The sequence below is a fragment of the Propithecus coquereli genome, unplaced genomic scaffold (assembly GCF_000956105.1).
Source record: "Propithecus coquereli isolate 6110/MARCELLA unplaced genomic scaffold, Pcoq_1.0 Scaffold491, whole genome shotgun sequence".
NCBI classification, from domain to species: Eukaryota; Metazoa; Chordata; class Mammalia; order Primates; family Indriidae; genus Propithecus; species Propithecus coquereli.
The window spans coordinates 813199-835479 of NW_012150741.1; the positions used below are offsets into that span (position 1 = coordinate 813199).

The 22281-nt window shown below is 49.6% G+C and overlaps 1 protein-coding gene across 4 annotated transcripts in view; it reads left to right on the top strand.

Moving 5' to 3' along the window:
* PPP1R12B (protein phosphatase 1, regulatory subunit 12B) overlaps nucleotides 1-10156 on the top strand; it is a 229418-nt gene extending 219262 nt beyond the window's left edge. For 2 of the 4 annotated variants that reach the window (XM_012655952.1, XM_012655955.1), the window contains one exon: nucleotides 8348-10156. In XM_012655952.1, the coding sequence (XP_012511406.1) occupies nucleotides 8348-8434 (87 nt within the window). In that variant the 3' untranslated portion in view covers nucleotides 8435-10156. Of the gene's footprint in view, nucleotides 1-2808; nucleotides 2990-8347 lie in introns of those variants that run through there. The other 2 variants (XM_012655954.1, XM_012655951.1) reach the window with 2 other exon arrangements.
* Nucleotides 10157-22281: the final 12125 nt, after the last annotated feature.

The window sequence follows — 22281 nt, forward strand, 5'->3', positions numbered from 1 at the left end:
CTGGAGGTCTAAGGAGGCGGGGAGCATCAGAGCCTCCCCAGTCACACCAGTTTGTTTCTGCTTGTACCTTGTTTGAAGGCAAAAACTTCAAATACACAGTTATAAATATTATAAAATTGGTGTGACTGGCCTTAAAGGAATTCAATAAAATACATATTTAGATCTCAAGTTGTTCATCCAGGCTATAGTTTGTGGTGACCAACATCTAGAGTGATTAGTGGCCAGAATCTTTGTGTACTGGGTAGCCAGCCAGCCAACAGTACAGATAACCGTCCTGTCAAATCTGGGAGCCCGCAAAGCTGGGGGCCAGTTGGTCTCCATGTTTGTTATATATTCAGTTTATACAGATGCTCAAACCTCCTTGGAGCAATCAGTAGGGACCAGTTTGGGGGACTGATCTCCACGGAACACTTGAAAATAGAGTAGATGCTCAAGTACGGAAAGTGACTTCAGTGCCTATTTTTCTAACTCTACAAAGTACGAAGGCCAGGTAAAATGTGGAACTATGAGATGGGCTAACCCAGATGTATGTGTGGTCTGTGGTTGTGAGTTGGGTTGTGCCTTTCTGGCCTTTGCTTGGAAAGGTAAGTACTTATGAATTCTCCCCAGGAGAAACTCTACTCACATCCTGGATTTAGATTACATGCCACCTTTTCACAGGTGTGCATGTCAGTGTGAGCTGTTCCAGGCCTGCACTTGGTCTTGGGATGTGCCCACATCAGACCTGATTACTACTGCATCTCCATTCAGCATCAGCCTCTTTGCCAGACCTCCTCCCCGTCCTTTCCCAGGTCCTTGCATGAGAGGGGCCCAACAGCCAGTCCCCTTTTAGATTGGTCCTGGAATTTTTATTTTACTGTGGAAATGTCACTTGCCAACCCTGCCCCTTAGTCCTGCCCTATTCCTTGCTCTCCTGTCCTCTCCTTGCCATGCCTTGTTTTCAGTACTGCTTCCTATGGAACATTCCACCAGGTTGTTTCCTGCCTCTCTCCCTCATGCTGATAACTTCCAAATTCCTCCACCTGATCCGCTTGTACTCACATGTTAGACTGAGTCACGTTCATAGTTCATGTCTTTAATATCATTCCCCAGGAGGCAAGGACCACTTCATATAAGACAATTATTGTGCTGAACTCTTTGGTCCAATGTCAACACCAAGAAGGATGGGAGCCAGGGACTTTCCATTCGTTCTTAAATTTGGTCCCGGCCCATCTCTTTAAACTTTTCCATATGCTGCACTGTGATCTCCCTCTCCTGTCTGCGCCATGACCACGATGCTTACAGCGGGCAAAGAGGATTGCCCGGTTCACACCCTCCCATGGCTACGTGGAACTGTTTGGCTGCCCTGCCTTTTTCCCAAGGTGGTCATTCTCTGTCTTAGGGAAAAGAGAGAGTCAGCAGTTTGTCTCTGCTTGCTTTTCTTTTTCACTGGTTTTTTTTTTTCTCCTCATGCTACCTTTCATTTTCTTGCTGCTTCATCCCAAACAACTATAACTCCACTAATCTTTCATTTCTATCCTTCTCATCATGTGGGTATGAGAGACTTTTGTCTGATACCTTGCCACCTTTCTGTAGTCATTATAACCCCCAGGGTTGTCCATCTTCATCTGTGAAACCCCATTCCCATAACAAAATCATTTCCCTCCTCCCAAAGAGCTGATGACCTCAATTTCAATAGTGCAGAAGACCACTTAGGAAGGACAAATACCAGAGTAGTCAGGCCTGTGATATAATTCCATTTATTGAAGTCTTTAAGTCCCTTATGGGATATGGGATATTAGGAAGAATATCTGTGGGCTGATTATTCTGTTCCAGTTGCAACACTGACAAATAGGAAGGGCTGGACTAGCACATTGGTCCAGCTAGATTCCATTATCAATGAACATTTATGGTTTCTCCAGCTTTTGTGCACAGTTGTAATTTCCAGAGTATGAGTCTGTTCGTGAACACCTTTAAGCAGCTGCCAACCTCTGCATGACTTGGGACAAGGAGAGCGCAATTAGCTGTGACTTTAGTGATGCTTATAATCACGTATAGTAGGTCAGAGGCAGGTTAGCAGTTCGCAGATCCTGGAGCAAGCTCTCTGGACTGCAGAGAACTAGCAGGGTTAATGAAGCTTCCTACAAAGCAGGTTAGAGGACCATTATTTTGCTATGTGTCACTTCAGCCTTCTGAACAGTACATGCCCTGTACAAAAAACAAAAACAAAAAATTGCTTAAATAACAGACCTCTCTTTTATTTTCCATGCTTTATTTTTAAAAAATAAAAAATAAACGAGATACGAGAAGAGCCCAGAAGGAAAAAAGTGGGTGTAAGGGACCAAGTATAGGGAGAAGATGAGAGGAAGAGAGAGAGAAAAGGGCAGCAGCTGGATTTAGGAACACACAGAGTCCTCAGCTCCAGTCCCAGTGATGACGAAGAATGGTCCCTGAGGCTGTGGCTCAACCGCGTTAATCTGGTTCAGGAGGCCCCAAACCACATGGCGGGCCGTCATTCGCAAAAGCAATCCACACGTGCTTTTTGAGAGCCTGGGGGTTATATTCGTATGGCTGACCTTCAGCATATTCAGACCTTAGCCAAGAATCTCAGACAAGCTCTCCCCTCCCTAATGCTTTTCTCTATCATCCCTCCCTCCTCACCACACCCCCATTTGCTCTAATGACTCCTGCCTTTCTCATTTCTTGCATGCAAACTAAAAACAAAAACAGAAAGTCACGTGATTTCTTTGTTCCACTTTTTTCTCTTCTGGTCTGTCTTGTCTCTCTCTGTCTTGTCTGTCTGTCCCCTTCATGTCTCACTCTCTACAGAACCTCCACCAGCTAAAACAGATTCAAACCTTGAAGCAGATGAACGAGCAGCTGCAGGCTGAGAACAGGGCCCTCACCCGAGTGGTGGCCAGACTCTCGGAGTCCATCGAGTCCTCGGACACCCAGGAGCTCTAGTTCTTGCCCCTCCTCTCCACCTCACTTCCCTCCTCTACTGCTCCAGGCAGGTTCAGTCTTCTTGTTGGTCCCAGAAGCTCTGGGCTCATCCCCTCCATCAGAGCCTCCGTGTACAGGTTCCTGTAAAGTTTGGTCATCTGCAGATGGAAGGAGCCGGGACTGAGACCGTAGAATGGGACATAACAGCCTAGGTCAAGGGAGACAGTGGGGACACCTCGCCTGGGCTGGGGGTTATTTGGTAAGATCACCACATGACCTTCTCTTCCCCTAGAGACGGAATATGGATTTGCGTACTAGCCACACGTAGGCATGCACATGTATGTGCACGTGTGTACGCTCATTTCATTGCTGGCGTCGCTGCCAAATGAAGATAGAGCTTTCTTAGTCAACAGCAATCCTAGTGCAACCTGCTCCCCTGGAGCCGTTGAGGTTGGTCCTGGACTCCAAACTGTTTCTGGGCCTGGGGCAGAGGCTCTCAATGCTGGCTGCACATTAGAAACACCCGGGAGCTTTTAACATACACCAGTGCCGGGCCCATCCCCAGAGAATCAGTGGTCTGGGTTGAGACCCAGGTATCAGTGTATTTTCAAAGCTCCCCTGCTGATTCTTTCGTGCAACCATGGTTGAGAGCCACAGCCCTTTGGACACCGGAGAGAACGAAATCCTCACAGCTGAAAGCATTGCTGGGTGGAGAAGGCTGGAGCTATTCTGGCCGAGCTCCGCAACCAGCAAAAACATTCTCTATCCCACCACTGGAGCAGAATTTGATAAGCATTCTTTGCCTCCTTCTGCAGTAGTCTTTGCTTTCTTCTTCCTCCTTGGTTGGCATTCCTCTAATCCCTGTTACAAATCTCAGGACCCTAGGGATGAGCCCCTCCCTGCCCCAAGTGTGTGGACTGTAAGGCAGAACACAGCCAGGCCCTTCCTAATGGGGCCGGCTTTGCAAAGGAGATGCCAGGCGGTGGAGCAGAGAGCAGGGGTTTATCTTCAACCGAGAACCAAAATGTGTTTTCGGCAAACTGGAGCCTTTCCCTGGCTGTGGACTTGAAAGACAAGCTTACAGACAACTGTTTTTCCATCCCAAGATGGTGTGATGGGGTCTCTGAAATGAGTTTTTAATTTGCAGCAACAATCTAATTAGCCCTGACCAGGGCCTGTTCTTCTTTCTGCCTGTTTGCTTTTGCCTTCAGGGTCAGTAGCTGGCAACTAATATCCACTAGAACTGAAGCACTCAAATTACCGTAAGGGCTGAGCTAATATCCTGCTATCACAGGCGGAAAGAAAACTGAAAGGGAAGTTCTATGGCCTGGCAGTAAGCAGCCACTGTTTGTTAGGTGCAAGCTCCATGCTTTAAAGTTAGCCTCAAGGTTCCTGGAAAATTTGACTTGGGGTGAACTAGGGACCCCCAAAAGATGTTTGGGGTTTTTTTAGTTTCCTTCTTTGTTGCGAGATAGTACAGGATATGGGGCAAAACTAGATCTCATGCTCTCGGTAGTTAATAACCATGATAACAGTTATCATTTATGAAGGCCTGTGCTAAATGCTTCATACGGTTTTTCTCATTTATTCCCCAAAATAATCATTGTACATATGAAAAAAATTGAGTCACAGATTAAGTAACTTGCCCAAGATCACTCAAAGAGTAAGTGGTAGAACCAAAATTCAAACCCGATATGTCAGGTTCCAGAGTCCAAGCTGTAGGCCACTATAATGCTGTCTGCATACTTGGCACTGTCTTCATACTTGGCACAGAGTTTCAACTGCTCGCTAAGAACGCAGCCTAAACAATGTAAGAAGACTCTATTGAGCAACTACGTGTGCCCCAGCATTGCCGCTGAGGGAGGAAGAGCAGCATTCTGCTTTCTCAGCGTTCTGACTTCTCGCTCGAAGGCTTACTTCCAGAGAGCCATTTACCTACCAAAATATTTTGCCACTGTAAAGAAAGCCATTGCCTGGTACATGACTTTCTATTGCAGGGGTCAGCAAACTGTGACCCTCCAGTACGGCCCATGAGCCATACAAATAGTCAAAAAAAAATAAACAATAATATTTTATGACACATGAAAATTATATGGAGTTCACATTCCAAGTGCCCAAAAATAAAGTTTTATTGGAACTGAATCATGTTCATTTGTTTACTGTTACCATGTCTACGGGTGCTTTAGTGCTACAGCAGCAGAGTTGAGTAGTCGCAACAGAGACTGTACGACCCGCAAACGCTGAGATACTTACTATCTGGCCCTTCGTAGGAAAAGCTTGCCGACCCCTGCCTAGAAGAACGATGAGTTAACTAAACCAAACAGGCAGTGTGATCAAGAGATTTTGCCCACTTTTTTTTAATTAATAGTCCCCTGGAGAAGTCGTCTTATCTTAGAATGGAGAGGAAGCCAACAGAATATAAAGGGGGGGAACTCACTCCCCGTGTCGTCGGAAGCCAGGCAGCTCAGGCATGACTCATTCTGAGTCCCTCTCACCCCACGGCTAGCCTTGCCCTTGGTCTCCGAAGCTTCAGGAGCCCTAGAACCTCTTCCTCTTGAACACATTCCTCATCAAAGCCTGTAAGAAGTAATATTTGAGAACACACGTACTTAATTTTGTTTGTCCAAGGCATCAAACTGAGTTAAGCTGGAAATTTAGAAATTAAGAAGCTGAGGTCCAGAGAGTTAAAATGATAAAGCTTTGTTAAGCCTCATACTTCTATAGTACTTTCACATGTGTTCTTATTTAATTATTCTTTAACCTCAAGTGAGTATCAGATAACACTGTTCACTCACCCCTCTTTTTTGAGAGTGAAGTTTATGAGGCTTTTTCCCCCTCGATTTCTACATTCCACTTCTTGACACTCCCTTAAGATGTCAATTATAGCATGTTGCAGCTGTGAAATTGCCTTGTCCAATTTTTTTTCAAGGATTTGAGTTCTTAATGTGGAAATAAATCACCAAAGCTCCATGAGTTGTTTGTACATTTAAAAAAAAAAAAAAAGGCAGCTCAGATCTGATTTGATGAGCTACTAAGCAGCAAAATGTAACCCACTGCCATACACAGCTTCTGCCCGCCTGTGGCACCCGGCCATGGAAATACGGCTTTCAGTCTCACGGAGACCCCGCTGCAGGCCCCGGGAAGAGGCACTAAAGAGCAGATGAGAAAGTGGAAACATGAGGCCACTCTGGGCTGATTTTTTCTAAAAATCTTATTGAAATGAGTTTCTGAGCACTCAGTTCTGGCAGGCAAGGCTGCAGGGACAGAGGCATGAAAGAGGGCGGCCAGAGCGGCTGTGATTGAAGTAGAGGTGGGAAACGCAGGGTCAAAGGACTCAAACTCTTGATACTTTTTTAAAAATTTAATCTCCTAATTGTTCTCCAGGATCTTGATTTTTTATACATATATACTTTCCAGATTAAGGTCTTAGTAAACTTTGTAGATTATTTGCCAGCTCTCCCACATTCATGGGAAAAGTCACAGTGGTGGCAGAAACACGCAGTATCGCAAAGCTCATCATGTATGTCAACATACTTCCACATCCGTTACCTCCCCTGGGCCTCGCAGAGTCCCGACTCTATGAGGGAGTAGGACAGGGATTATTGTTCTTTTTTTTTTTTTTTCAAGTGTGAGATGAAGTTTATTGAGGAAGGGTAAGATAGGTTTACAGAGCAAGAGCAAGATACGGTCACCACAGACGATGGATTCCCCCTCCGCCCCCCATTGTAACAGAAGGCTCTTGTTCTTATATAGATAAAAAAAAAAATAGGAACACAGAGAAGTCCTGTGATCTGCCTAAACTAATAGAGATCATTGATGACAATGACAATGCTGGAATTTCAGTTTCTGGGCTACAAAAGTTTTTGGTGTGTTGTCTTCACCCCACCCCACCTATAATGAAAGAATGATTTTTTGGAGTCAGGCACACCTGGGTTCAGTATTAGCTTTACCATTTAATAGCTGGGTGCCTTGGACTAGTACTGGAATTCATTTCCTCATTTGTGGAAGTAAAGATAACAACTGTACAGTCTCATGAGGCACTAGTGAGAGCCTCTAGCACAGTGCCTTCCACTTTAGAGATATTCAGTAGTGTTTTCCTTTTGTTTCCCTGATATAAATTCTTTATGTCTCTGTGGTGCATATACATATATTTTTAATATATAATTTAACCTGCATCTTCCCTGAGAGACTGAGGAAACAAAGATTATATTACTTAAGGTACAGTTAGATCCTCTAAGTGGTTTAATAGAGCCAGAGCTAGAACTAAACAGGCCTCATAACACTCATGCCAGGTCTCCTTTACTGGGGACATTGCCTGCCACTAGGGTCCTGTAGATTTAAATGACTAATCAAAGAACATCTGAACTGAACAGATGTCGGTATAGATTTCTGTAGACTTCATAGTGGAGACGTACTTACCCTCTAACCTAAATCTCTCTGCCAACAGGGCCCACACACAAACTGTACCTGTATCAACATCCTATTAGGATTTTTTTAGATGTACAGCATGGCTGTCAAAGTGCCTGATCCACATAATAAAGACTCGGATATCCAGGCTGGAACTTGAGGCTGTTATTTTTCCTTTCATACATTGGACAACAGTATGTGTAAGAATCCAAGATGGCAGAACTGATAGAATTCAATCTCTACTCCCTTCCCTGCCCTGCAAGCATCTATTTCCTGGAATTACGACAACATCCCTAAAACTGCTGATAAAGCCTCTCATATTCCTTGATCAATGGGGAAGCTTTGGGGAGAGTTAAATACATGCCTGGTGTTCACTGTACTTCACAGCTCTGAGACTGCAAGTTTTCTGGGTTTCAGTGGTTGAAAGTGGATATGTGTACTGTGACCAGTGAGAATTTTGGTGGACTCTATCCACCGAAGACACCAAGAGGAGGACCCTTAAATCATCTCATGCACATGGCAGGAAAGCGAAGGTCTGCCCCGATAGCCTGCATTCTTATTTTTGACGGGGTATGAAGCAGTGTCCTCCTTTAGCTGTTTCAGTTGACCACCCCCTCCCCACTCCTTTCTGAATTCTTTCCCTGTGTCCTCACCAGCCCACTTTGGCACTCTCCCCAATTTCCCTAGACTAGAGGTGAGTCCAAGGACAAGAGCAATTGAAGATAGAATGAAAGAATATACAGTGTGGAATGGGAAGCCTGCACACCAAGAAATAAGATATTACTGCTAAATATGCTAGTTGAAAAGATGGGGGTGCTACGGTCTCCCCAAATGTTAACGTTACCAACTCAATAAACAGGAAGATTGGAGGGAATTCCATCCCTGGGAGAAGGGGTGGTGACAGTTTGTTCCCTACACCGTCTCAGAAGGCCCTGCTCGCTGGGCTGGCCTGGTCAGGGAGGGCGGAGGAGGGGATCCCGCCAGGCTCTAACACACCTTTCCCTCTGTCACCCTGCAGGTGTTAACAGAACTGAAATCTGACAACCAGAGGCTGAAAGATGAAAATGGTGCCCTCATCAGAGTCATCAGCAAACTGTCTAAATAGACTAGGCTCCAGATTTGAGAGGGAGGGAAGGGACAGCATTTGCTGCCCCTGCCTCTCTTCCAGCCCTTGCCTTCCAACCAAGAAGTGGATGTTTTGGTGGAAGGACACTTTTTTCTGACCCTCTTCAGTCACCTCTGCACTGTACGGTTTCTCTGCGCTCTCAGTGCCCTGTTCCTCTCACCCCCCACCCCAAGTTTTATGACAGATTTAATTGAAGCATGATTGCAATCATTTGAGCCATCTGGAGAAGGCTTTGGGGAAGACACCAGGCTCAGCCGTGGACCCCCCCAACTTCCTGCTGCTAGCTACTTTGTCCACATTGGATTTGGTTCTAACACGTAAGGCTTCTACCCAAACCCGTACTCCTCAGCTTTTTACACTGAGCCCGTGTCCTCTGTTAATAGGTGAGTCTTGCGGCAGCCACCCTGGGATCCTGTCTGGGGCACGAAGAGAAACGGCAGGATGTTGAATTAATCATCAGGCGGCCTCTGAGCTGTGTTTCTATTAGAGTCAGTGACAGTGTGACAGTGACTCTGCATTGAGGCTCTCGAATCTTCACCTCTCAGGAACTGAGTTATTTTTATTTTTTTCTATCAACGACCCAGTAACATCCCTGACTAGTCTGAATCCCTATTCCTCCCTCGTGTCTAGCGCTTTCTCCAAGACTCAGATGGCCCTGGCTTCATTTATTCCTTTCCTTTCTTGTACTTTTTCCTCCCTGCCCCACCCCCTCACTCGATGGTAGAACAGAGCACCTGACCTTGCCTATCTTTGGCCATCGTGGAAAATCATTATTCTGGAGACCAGAAAATCACCAATCACTCTGGTGCCTTGGTGGCAGCACCACCAGCCCTCTCCCTGGAAAACCAGAGCATGGCGTCAGTGCCAGCGCGTGATTTTCATCTCCCACTTATCTTCCCCTTACAAAGTATTTTTTTTATTAGAAAATCTGGGCTCCGAATACCCCAGTCTGCCTTGTTCCCTTTGACCTGTTTTCTTCTCTTCACTCTGGCACCTGCTCCTGATGAGAAATGAAGTCAGTGTAAGGAGGACTGAGAGGTGGTGAGGTAGATTGTTGGGGGATGGACCAGGGAGTGGTGCAGGCTAGAAGGACACATGGCGGAAGTATCGTATCTGAGGACACTTGCAACATGGTGACAAAGAAGATAAAAGATGGCAGCCCATGGTGTTGCAGGAACGGTGGTGAATTTGACTATTTCTGGTGGTTAGATTTAGGGGAGAGACGTTTGCTTTCTTAGAAGCTAACAGGAGAAACGATGCTTAATAGAAGTTTAAAGGAATGAGGTACTTTGAACCCATTGATGAAAGTCATGGAATTGAGAGTGGGAAGGCCCAGAGGTCACGTGGTCCAGCTTTCTAGTGTTGTGTCACAAGGACCCCTGCTTCCAGAACTTTGACCCAGGATTGGGTACCTCTGGTGGCTGTGCATTTATTACTCGAAAGTTGGGCAGCTCTAATAACCAGAGGGTTTTTCCCGATAGGAGCTGAAGTCAGCCTATGGATTCTCCCTGTGTCCAGATCTACCCTTTGCAGCTCTTCTACACGACAGCCCTTCAGATACGTGCACTGCTGGCCTCCCCTTCGCCTTATTTCCCGAGCTGACGTCCTCCCTGGCCTTTCGGTCACTGCTCACACGCATGCTTTTCCTGCCTGTTGCTTCTCCTCTAGACAAAAACAGCCTTTTAAAATATCATGCCCAGACCTGGACAGAATACACTGTAAATCCAGCACAAAATCAAGCCATTAGTTCTTAATGGCCCCATATTAATACTTGTAGTATTTTCTTTTTGTAGGAGTTTTATTCCTTGGTTCATTTTGAGTGTGCAGGTCATTTAAATCCTCATCGTTTTAGGGTTGCCAGTGATATTCGGTGTTTAGAATGGTCCATTCTCTTAACATATACTACCACTGTGTGTTAATTTCTTTCCTGAAAGTGACAGGAGTCACAGTAGTTCTCCATGGACCTCTGAAACATCACATGCTCTTTAAACCAGAAGCTATAATTCAAGATCCCAGTTCCAGAATGGGAGATATGTCTCCTGTGGCAAAACCCCATTTTTTAGAGTATACAAAATTCTCTCCTCCATTTCCAACCATGTGAGAGGCTCCTACTATTTGGGGACTTTGTATTATCATGGGAGGACTGTGTGCTCAGTTCTCAGGGAATGCTGAATGAGAGTAAGAAGCGTCGTCTCTTCTACCATAAGCATTTCCTTCATTCCAGGGGGAGGAAATCAGCACAGCTGTTGACTGACTCTCCTGACACATTTTGGATATTGGGGAAGAAGGAATCACGCCTCCCTCAGGTAAAGAAAATTGGATTATTAGGAAAATATTATATCTTGACCCTCTTCCATTTGATAGACCAGGTAAAGGGGTTTTAGAGAGTTCCCTCCGATCCGTTTGTGCCTTTGCAAAGCGTTGGAGGCAGGTTGTCAGAACTCTTGGGTGATGTTACACCTTTGCTGCTTCACATGGCCCTTTCACGTTAAAAGATGACTTTTCTTGCCAGAAAGTCTTCATTGTGAGAAGAAATTCATAAGCTTTTCAATCTCAGGAATACTGGATTCTATGGCCAAGAACTCATGAAAGTGTAAACCATCCTAGGTAATTTCAGGTACTTTCTCTTATACAATTAATTTTATTAGATAAACTCCAAACTCTGGTCTAGTCCCAGAGATGAAATACCATTCCTTCACAACTGCATTGACCGGAGCCCCATGAGGTGGTGGTTACAGGTTTTCTAACAGCCAGCAGTTCTCTCTGTGCTGGCGTCAGCACGTCTCTCTGTCCTTGTACGGAGTGGACAGTGACCTACCTTTACTCTCGTCAGTGGCCACAACCCGCAGTCCTCACCTGCTGGTTTGGATGCTCACGAGTGCCCCGGGTCACCCGAGCTGAATGAACAGCTGCAGGCTCGGCCCGCAGTGTGGGCTCAGCTCTGTCACTTTAGGGTCTTTACGTGAATCATCAGCATGGGAAGGAGAGTGTTCTCAGCTTTACGCCCTCTGTTCTCAGTTTATATTTTTAAAAAACTGAACCATGCTTTTGGGAGTAATGATACATAGCTATTCCAGAGATTCTCTGGCCGAAGTTTGCCTGTTTGTCTTTCCAGGGCTGCTCATCCTTCTCCAGATAGCTCCAGGATCTGACGACCCTCAGCCCCACCCCAGTCTCTGCTGGGAGAGTTATGCAAATCTCAGGGTGTTGCCACCAAAGAATCTAGGGAACAGACACGCCTTGGGTGTACTTGGTACACTAGGTTCTCTCCCGGGCCATTCTCATTTGATGTTCCCTAGCGCCTCCCTGTCTTTTTCTATGTGACTGCAGGATGTACTTGCTTCTCTTCTGGGCTTTCCCTGGTTTCTATCCTAGTTCCCACCCCGTGTTTAAGAAAACCTACATGCATTTATTGCCATCCGAGGCCATTGGTGAGGTTTCAGAACTCTGTTTTAGAAGACTTCACCCATTCTTCCTGCCCCAAACAAATGTGTGCTTATTAGACCACTCACGAAGCAAGGAGGCTAAAACCCCACTTAATCTGTGGATCGCACAACAGTGTGTGTGTGTGTGTGTGTGTGTGTGTGTGTGTGTGTACACTGCTGACTGGGTCTCCCCCACCAGGGGCATTTCGTTGAACCAGAGGTGAAAGAGGAAGGAATTCTTAGAGCCATGTACTTTGTGAGGTCTCTGGGTTTCTGACCCTGTTGCAGCCCCTCCCAGCCAAAACAGACACGGTCTCCTCTCAGAGAAAGGCTGATGTTCCAGGCCAGGCCTGGTGCAGGAGAAGGCCCTGACAGTGCTGGCACGCATCGTGAGGTGGGCACAGGTGAGCAGAAGTCTGGAGAAGAGACGAGTTAAAGTGTCACCAATTGTTCACCTCCCAGGCTGCTTTGTACCTCGAAAAGGAAAGCCTAAGGACTCGGCAACTAAGCCAATAGGAAGGGGCAAGTCCCAGTTCCACCCCCCACACGAGCCACTGGTTCCCTGGAGTTTAGGGAGGTAACACTGGAGGGTGTCCTTCCCTCAGAGGTCATCAGTGGGGTCATCAGACCCCACTGTTTTTGCCAGTCTGCACGTAACTCTGAGCACAGTTATCAATCACAGGTGGTGTGATCGGCCTAAATCTAGGTCCAGTTATAGCTGCAAGTCTTGGTCGACGTCCTGATTTTTAAGGCAGGTTTTGATCCCCAAAGATGTGCGTTCCTCTGACCTAGTAAGTAAGGCAGCTTTGAGGGCAGAATAAGCTTTGAGCGCACGAAAAGATAAGACCCCGGGAGTCGGAACATCCGGATTCGAGGGTCAGCTCTTCTCCTGACTAGCCACGTGACCTTGGGCAAGTCGCCTTCCCTGTCTGTGAAATGAGGTTGGACTGGATCATTCTTAAGAGCCATTTGGCTTAAAATTCTGTGATTTCTTCATTCTTAGGAAGATCAGAACATTTCTTTAAACTTGGAATTTCTGCTTCAAAAATTCTAACTTCAGAAATTCAAGAGCAAAAATTATTGTTTTCTTCTGGATTTAAACTGTTTAACATCAGCATGTCAAGGTTGACTTCTCATCCTTGCTGGAGAGTGAATTTAATATTGAGGGTAATTGAATGGTGTTGCGATTGCTTTCCCTCCTAATGGGTTAGTAAGAATATTAAAACCTGCAGAGGTGGAAATTGGAGCTCGTGGGGAAGTGGATAGAAAGCAATTTGTTGCAAGCAGCCTTTGGACAAATTGCTTTAATAGGAAATAGAGCTGCTGCTTCACAGGTTTCTTCAACCACCTTTCTTCAGCATTCTCAGATGTGATCTGCATTGGCTGTTCACACCCGAACAGCGGACTAATTGCATTTCTGCTTAGCTCTAGCTGGTTCGTAGTCTTAAACTCTGCAGTATGAGAATTTTCCTCAATAAAAACCTCGATCTTTAGTTCCGTTGAGCTCCTCCTCTAGATTCTGGGCTATTAGAAGTAGGAGGCTCCGGTGCTGTTCAAGATGGTCTTTCCTTCAAAGCAGGTCTGCAGAGGAGACCACCAAAGCAGTACACGTTGACAAACCCGGAGCCCAACGGCCACATGGCATAGACCAGCACTCCGCTCTCACAAGACCCCTGCAGGACTCGTGTGAGTGGAGTGAAAGGGCAGAGGCCCTGGAAGTAGGGGTGGCCTGCTGCTGTGGTGGAGGGAGGCGGAAGGTTGGGGGCTTTGGCCGTAGAGCAGGAGGGAGGCTGCAAGCACTGGCACTGGGAGGAGGGGAGTTTCGCAGAAGCAAAGCTTTGGCACGCGGAGATGAGTTCCGCCTCGCTGGTGACTTCATCCCTCAGCCTCCCGCTGAGCTGAGATTGTAATCAGCTCCCTAATGGGTATTGACAGGGCTCAGGAGCAGTAGACCCTACCAGGGATAGCTATTGATCTCTTGTGTTCTGATTAGATCGGAAAATAGATCAACTTCACTGCAGTCCAGGAACTGTCACTGTCACAGCTGGTAGGGAATGAGGTGGTCTCTGAGGGCTAAGAGAAAACAAATAGGGAATCTTGACCAGCCAGCCGGCAGCTGCACGCTAAAAGAAGACGCGTTTACTTCTCCTTCGGGAGTTGTGGATGAGCGTCACTGTTGAACCTGGGTACGGCTGCAGCCCAGGATCCCAGAAGCCCCTCCGTGAGAAGAACTGGGAACAAGAGGTGGGTGTGTCTAAGGACACACTATTAATGAATATTCTGGCCTTTCCTACAAAGGTTTAACAATTTGGGGATTACTTTTGTTACTAGCTTATGCACATTTGCTAGCCGGGAGCTTTCGAAATGAGGTCTGGCATATTCTTGATTAGAAATGAGAACTCAGAAACCAATTTTATCCAGTGTATTATTCTATTAAATCAAATCTTTCGCTTTTCCCCCTCCCTTCTAATCCCCCAAAGGACCTCTCTGAGCCATTCCCCAATTCATCCGCTTATCATCTGGGACTATGAATCTGCCAGAATGATATTTTCTGTTATTTCTCTTCCAGATTTTTCCCTCATGTTTCCAATACAGTTTTACTTGGGTGGCCCGATAAGGTGACATCAGGATGCTGTTATGTCCTTCCAAAATAAACATACCCTTTACCCTTCCTCTCCCTGTCAGCTCCCTCCACGCTCATCATTCCTTGCTTTTCTCACTCGGAGCTGAGGGTGCTTTAGAGAGGTTTTTCCATGATTCAGCCAAGACTCCTGGAGTTTTATACACCACCACCCCCCCCCTTCAGTTTCAGAGCTCCCTGGATGTGCTGACAGCCCCTCGGCGAGGAGGTGTGACTGTAGGCCCGCGTGACTCCTCCATGGCCTAGCCAAGGAAGCCGTGGGTAGCCACGTCTGCTTTACTCCATCTTTGTCCCCACATTGTTTATTGCTCAGACAGAAGCTTGTCTTAGCACAAGCCGGATCTCCTGGTCGGGGTCGGTGCAGCCCATCCCTGCCTTGCAGGAAGGAGGATTCGGGAAAGGCATGCTGGCTGTGGGGAGCCTCTACTGTTCTCCCAAAACCAGTGTTAGGGATCGAGTGCAGATCCTGAACAAGGGACACGCTGGGGCCAGCACGAGCTCGACTCTTCCCTAAGTATCTCTGCCCGCGCCTGTTCTCTCTCCCACTCTGCTGAAACCTGGAACACATTCCAGCTTGTCCTCTGGTGAAGAGAGGCCAGGTAGAGAGAGGTTGGCGGGAAAAGGACCCCGGGAGGCAGGCTGCAGGGGTAGGAGAAGGTTCTGGGGGGGTGCAGCAATCCCAAATACCCCCCTTTTCTAGCCAGAATCCCTTGAACCCTGGGAAGGTTGGGCCTACCACCTGGCCGGCACCCCAAGGGGGCCATCATTTCCCGGAAGAGGGGAGGAACACGTTCCACCCTCGCATCCCTCTTCTTGGAAAAGATGCGGCCTGTGTTCAATTGACTGCGGCAGACTCAGACCCCGCTTTGCGGTTTTCCTCCCTTCGTTCCTGCCTCTGCCCCGCCCTCGATCTGGCAGGGACGGAAAGAGCTTATGAGGAACCAGCCTGGTGTCTCCAAGCCGCTCCCAGTTTAGTGGCAGCATCTTGTGTCTTCGCTCGCGCCCCCCGCACTCCTCACCCGTTCCCCCCCAGTTAAAGCACCAGACGTAACTTTCTCAGCTGAGTTGTGCGGATTAACTTCAGTCCGCTGTACATACACCTGGGCGGGGCGGGGCTGTGGGGAGGGGAAGCCAGACTCGCTTTGTGAACCGAATGTATTTTTTTATGCAATTCTGAGTGGCCTTTCAACCCTGAGATGAATGATTTTGTTTTACTGGTTGTTATTATATAGTATTAAGTATTCCGTGTTTGAAAGTTTGGGAATAATAATATTCACATCTATATGATGCCTGTAAACACAACAGTATTTATAAATGAGTAAATAAAACCGTGTTTTAACTTTGTGACTATGTCTCCACAGTTCAGGGAATGGGATTTATAGAGTCTCACATCTGGGCCAGCCTCTTCCAACTTTGTGTCATCGTTACTGTTTGGGGCCTTGCCAGCTTCCTGCAACTCCTATCCACTTAGGGGTTTCTCCCCCAGGAACAGCCACAGGTGAGCCCCCATCACTGCGGTCAGGGTCTCTGGGAACATTACGGCATTTCCTAAGGAGTCAGGCCAAGGAAAATCCAGAAGAACCATCAGAAGAAATCAGGGTTCCCAGTTTCTGGTGACTAAGCGTAGGGCTACTTCTCCGAAGAGGGCAGGGCTAAATGACAAGGGTGTTGGCCATCCTGATGACACTAGCACACTCTGCTACCTGGGGAGTTAGGGTTCAGAGGGTGATGGTTTTCTTGGGCTCATGGGAGTCCCCTGGCATCCCCTTTGGTCCTTTATGCATGATGCTCTTCATTAGCTCCTTGTTTGATTCAGGAGATCCCAAACCACTCTGTAGTTCTGAACTGCAAATGTAGCTGACTTCGGGGTTATTGGAGGTTATATCCTAACTTGAAGGAGCCATGCCCAGGAAGGAGCTGCGCGGGCCTGCTGGCAGGACGTGTAGGTGGGTGGCCGGGCCTGACCTGGGGCAGCCAAGGTTCAGGTCTGACTCCTCCATCCAGCAAGCCCTGCCTCTGGCTCTGCTCAGCCCCGTGTTTTCTGCCAAGTGGAAAGCCCTGGTCACTGACTGGGAGGGAGGGCAGGGAGGGAAGATTCTTTTCGCCTGCTGTCACCCAGTTGTTTGTAGCCCAAGCAGCAGCAGAACAAACGCACACGATGTCATGGTTGAAGAATTCAGACCTGTCTTGGGGCCTGAAACAGGCAAAAGAAGCATGTCTGATGCAAGGGACTGCAAATGTCATTTCTGCTTCTCTGTCCCCACCTGGATGCTGAGAGGTCTGCAGAGACTGTCACTAGCCATCATGTGGTCCAGCACAGAGGCGCGCTTGTTCTCAGCCAGGAGACCCCCTGGTGATAAATCCTGGTCCCTGTGCTGGAAGGCTCCGTGCCCTTCACCTCACCCAGACACCCAGCCTCCCCCGCACCAGGGACCGAAGCTGCCAGACAGGAGAGATTAAAGGATCTGGGCTCTTGCTCCCTCCCTCATGCACCAGGACAGTCCTGTCCCCGCCCTGCCTTCCCTGCCCCTCAGGGCTTTGGACCTGATGGACAAGCACAAGTCTGGCCGGTGGTGTTCCCAGAGGACAAGTGCATGGTATAGACTGACGAATGGTAGGGCTGGCCTGTCTTCAAAGTGAGGAGACAGGTGGGGTGCAATACTTTCCTGGTCTTGGGGGCAGTGCCGCCCTATTCTCCCCTGAAAATTCTGAAGCCCCATCCTTACTCCCTAACATCTTTGCTTCAGAAGTCAAAGACATTAGGAGTTCTTTGCAGTGGGGCCATTGAGGACTTTGTAGAAATTCTCACTTTTCAAGCTCCTGTATTCCAGCGCCAGCCTCCTCCTCACTGAGCTCAGACTGTGGCTGCTCCCTAAATCCCGCCCTGCTGAAAGGGAGTTCAAGGATGTCATTCGCCCCCAGCCTCCTCCCAGAGGATGTCCCCCAGCACCACCACGCCTCCCCAGAGCCCTCCCCGGGCCTGTGTCCCTAGTCAGGAGACGCGTGGGCCCCACCACCCCCCGGAGTGCCCGTCTGGTCTTCCCCCATCCCCAGGAAGAGAAGGGGCCTCAGCCCCTTTTGCTGCTTCCTTGAAGGGAGATTCTGGGCTAGAGGCCAGAGCCTCAGGGCTGTCTCACCACCCTCACCCGCCATGCTGACCCGCATTCCGCCCCCGACACCGCAGCCCAGCAAAAACGACTAGAGACACCCCCCACCCCCAGGTTTCTTTCAGCTCATTTCTTTAATAAGGAGACGCAGCTCATTACAAAATAACAATTTGACAAGAGATCAGACAAGAACAACAGAGTCCACACAAGGGGGGGTGGAGAGCATTGCCAAGCAGAGTGGGGGAGGGAGGCGAGGGCTATACGCGTGTCCTTCCCATGGAGGCAAAGGCAGGGCTCCTGGTGGGGCGACCTGGGCCAGGCCGGGCTCTGCCACAGCGTTTTCAGAAAGCAGTGAATCAAGTCCTTAGATGGGCAGGAGTCAGGGCAGAAGGGTCAGGCATCTTTGAAGATGGCCCCCTGAAGTCCTGATTGCTGAGACGGGCGGGACAGAGGGACTCCTGAGGCCCACACACACTGCTCCCTCGCCAGGCGCGCTCTGCCTCAGCTCCTGCCTCCATTCCTGTCTCTGCTGTGGGTGTGGAGGGTGGGAGGGCCCCAGAGAGAGCAAGACAGGTCTTCCCTCCGCTCACCCACACACCCGGTCCCAGCCTGCTCTGAAACGGTCCTCTCCACTCGCCCCTCTTCCACGTCCTCGGCACGAAGCCGCGGGACTGCTGTGCGCTCACGAGTCCTGGTTCGTGAGGATGGAGCCCACCTCGCCACCACTGGCCTAACGCCCCCGCCTGGTTGCCCTCACGTTCTTGTCTCTCCCTCCTTCCTCCTGCTCGTCGCAGTGGCCAGGCCTGGGGCCTCCTGGGTCACGCCCATGCGTTACTGCCCTCGCCAGGTGCCTGTGGGTCCAGGGGCTGCAGGCTGGGGCTACCCGTCCCACTCAGTTCCACACGATGACCTGGGACCTCAGTCTCCCTCTGCCCACCTCTCTGCTGCTTGGCACAGCTGGCTGGGCTGCTCTGGAGAGCAGATGTGAGGGTCAGGGCGCTTGGCATGTACCTGCCCCGTCCGAGTGTCTCCTCTGAGCCGCCCTCACAACCGGCCCTGCCCAGCACGCTCAGGGGAGCCCCGGCTGGGCCTGCTCTCCGCCAGACTGCAGGACGCGCGTGAGCGGGAGCTTCACCCCCTGCCTTCCCGGCTTCTCCCCAGGCGTCCTCCTCCATCCCCGTCCACGGACCCTACCGCCACAGTGGTAAGCAAGCAGGGCTGGTTCTGTCAACCGCGGGTGACAAATGGGAACCTGGCCACAGGCTGAACTGCTGACTGGCTGCTCCTGAAAATCCTGGTTGCCTCCACAGGGCCCCCCCGGGAAAGGCACCCAAACTCTGGAGTCCCCCCCCTGCCCTGTCCACACCCAGGGTGGAGATGAAGCCAGCTCCGGCTGGGCCCCACCAGAAGCCCTGGACACCATCCATGACACAGGGCTGAGGGAGCAGGAGGAGGTGACAGCAAGTGAGCCCTTCACAAGTGTTGTGTGGGGAGTCGGCGGAGGGACATGGGGGTTCCCAGGAGGAGCCGGGGCAGTCCCCAGCAGGAAGCCCCTTTATGGCTTTTCAGTTAGTTCAGACGGTGGGGGGAGGGGCACACCACACACACAGGTAGGACGCAGAAGCTCCTGGGACGCCAGACACCGGGCTGGACACTGTGCCGTGCCCGAGGGTTGGCTCTGCAGACACGTGCTGCAGCGAGCCTTCAGGGCGACTCCCATGGCAGGGCTGGCACCAGAGCTGGGACCAGCTCCTGGCCGCTGAAGGCTCCCGTGGGAGATTCCTGATGGCAGGAGGCAGGGTGGGGCTGGGGGACAAAGACTTTACGTGACATAAAATCGAACGAGCAGCCTCACCCAGTTCTGTAAAGTGGGTTCGGGTCAGGGGATCGAGGGACTGTCAGCATTGCCATGCGGCTATTTACAGAAAGTTCTAGACATGCATCTTGATTCAGCAAGATTCTGGTCGTATGTTTATAGATAACTATCGTATATAACTAAACGCACGTGGACGGGGGCAGATGAGGCTCAAATGGCTTCGGAAGGTTCCTGTTTTGTTGTTGCTTAAAAAATAAAGTATATTCATGTGTCTTCAAGTCACAGTGTCCCCTTCTCAATATTGCAGTTCGAAAAACAGGTTAAGTCAAATAAATCCTTGGTGGCCAGCCTCTGGCCCCCTGGGACCGAGGGGAGAGGGGAGAAGTGCTCACAGGGCAGACAGAATACAGGATGGCCAGTTTCATTGGAATTTCAGATAAACCACAAATCACTTTTTAGTACAGTATGTCCCAAATATTGCCTGGATATATTTATACTTAAAAATTATTTCTTGTTTGTCGGAAATTCCAACGTAATGGCCATCCTGTGTTTTTAGTCACCAAATCTGGCAACCGTATCATGGGGCTCCAGGCTGCCAGGATCAGGACTTGGGCTTCCTCCCTGCCTGCCACCACCCGAGGCTCTGAGAAAGGGCCCCAACCAGCCTGAAGTGACAAAGGGGAAGGGGAGCAGAGGGAAGGGGTAGGGCAGAGGATACAAGGGCAGTTCCTGGCTCAATTTCTTCCTACCTCTGAGGGGGAGGGACACCCTCAGGGACAGGCTCTCTGTATACAAGGTTGGGCGAGACCCAGGACTCGGATGCCTCAGGAATTAGTCTAGGACATTGAAGGAACATAGGATCACTCACTCCCTGACCCCAAGGGAAGTTTGTCAACCTCTCTGCTATCACCCCCACCACCACCCTGCTGTGCAGGTTTACAGGGGAGCTGGGTCTACCCACAGGGGGGCTGAAGCGACCCCTCTTCTCTCTCAGCGTGCCAAACTGGTTCGGCAGAGATAAGCTCTGTATAGTTTCCTGGGAAGAAAAAAGATCAGGACCTGACACTGTGGCCTGGTCCCTGCTGTCCCTCCTTCCAGCAGAGGGACTCCAGGAAAGTGACTTCTCAGTCCTGCCCAGCACCTGCTCACCGTCTGGGGCTGCTCACGTGTTTTTTACCCAGCCTCCCCCACGCCTCAGTTTCCAAAGTCCAAAACTGTGCCCGTCATTCTGGGAGAGTTGGTTTCCCTTCTGGAATGATCATTCAGGGAGGAAGAAGAAACAGAGCTTCTGTGCCTCGTGCCTGTTTCCAGGAGGAATTGGGTTTGGGTTTTCATGGTCTCAGCCCCTCTGTGAAAAATCATCTCTATACTCTTTTCCTCTCTCTGGAACAGACTTTGGGATGAAAACTCACAGCCCCAGAGGCATCCAGAACCCCTCACTAGCCAGACAGCCTAACCCCGTCCTACTGAGCGCCTGCGTCCCAGTACACTAACATCCCCAGAAATGAATCTGAACGGCAGTGAGAGACTGGAATGAAGCTCTGTGGTTTGGGTGACATCAGCCGTTTAGTGTAGAAAACTTACAAGCATAAGCAAGCCTAGCCCACGGCCCCAGACAGATGCCATCTGCTAGCATGGCTCATCAGGACCAGCCGGGACCTGGGAAGGAACTGCCCCCCCACACCAGCGCTGGCTCCACACTCATGCCAAGACTCAAAGTCGCTCAGCAACCTACCCCTACCCTCAAGGCTGCTCGCGAGAGGCGGGCTCAGAGTGATAAAATCCAGCCCCTCCCTCCAGACACATGGACACCCAAACCACCTGGGGTGCCACCATTTCCTTTCCTTCCGTGTCAGGGACGTGGCAGATCTTGGGCTCTGGAAGGGCTGAATGAGGTTCATGGGCAGAGAAGAATCTCCAGGTGATAGAAGACGGATTGGGAAAGGGGAAGAGAATGAAGGCAGAGGGGTGAGACTGACGGTTTTCCGTGAATGGGGTCTGTATGGGTGAGGAGAATGAGTGTGGGAAGAGACCCTGAGAAAGCACCAAAATCCCACAGCTCTGGGGATGGGAGAAGAGTCCAGTGACTTCTGAAATCCTTATGAAATCCTACTCCATGGCACCCAGATTCTGAAGGCACCCTACTGTCCTACAGCTCTCTACCGTGACTACAACTCTGGTCCCAAGGACCACAGCTCATAGTCCTCATCGGAGTCCTACCTTCCCATCGTTAAGTACACGCGTCTGCATGTCCACACACACACACAGAGTCCAGGAAAAATATAACTTCCCATGTACCACTAGCAAGACAGAGAAGGGTCTCCGAGAAACAGGCTGAGCCCTACTTCCCAGTCTGTTTCTGGCGGACGTGTGCCCTCGCTCCCTACTTCAACCAAAAAACAAAGGAAAAACAAAAACTCCTTCCCTTATTTAAGAGAAAATAAAAAGACACTCTGCACCTTCTTCATGCTGGGTCCTCCAAGCCCGATTCTCTCCAACACCGTCATCTGTCTCAGGTGCCTACAGGAAGCTGCTGTGGCCCAGATGGAGCAGGACAGGAAGTGCTGCCATTTGTGCTAGAGAGTCCCTGGATCCTGGGGAAGCCATGAGTTTTCTGAGGGAAGAAATGGCGAGGGCCTGAGGGCTGCACAGATGGAAGGGAAGAGCCAAAGGAAGGGAGGCGGGGAGGGCTGGCCTCTGGCCACACGGGGACCTGACTCTCTCATCCAGGGTGAAGGTTTGGAAGAGGACTCAGTGCAAACTTGACTAACATATATATGGCTTTTGTCTATGCTGGGGACAAAAGGTAAGTGGGGAATGGGACACAAGTGAGCATG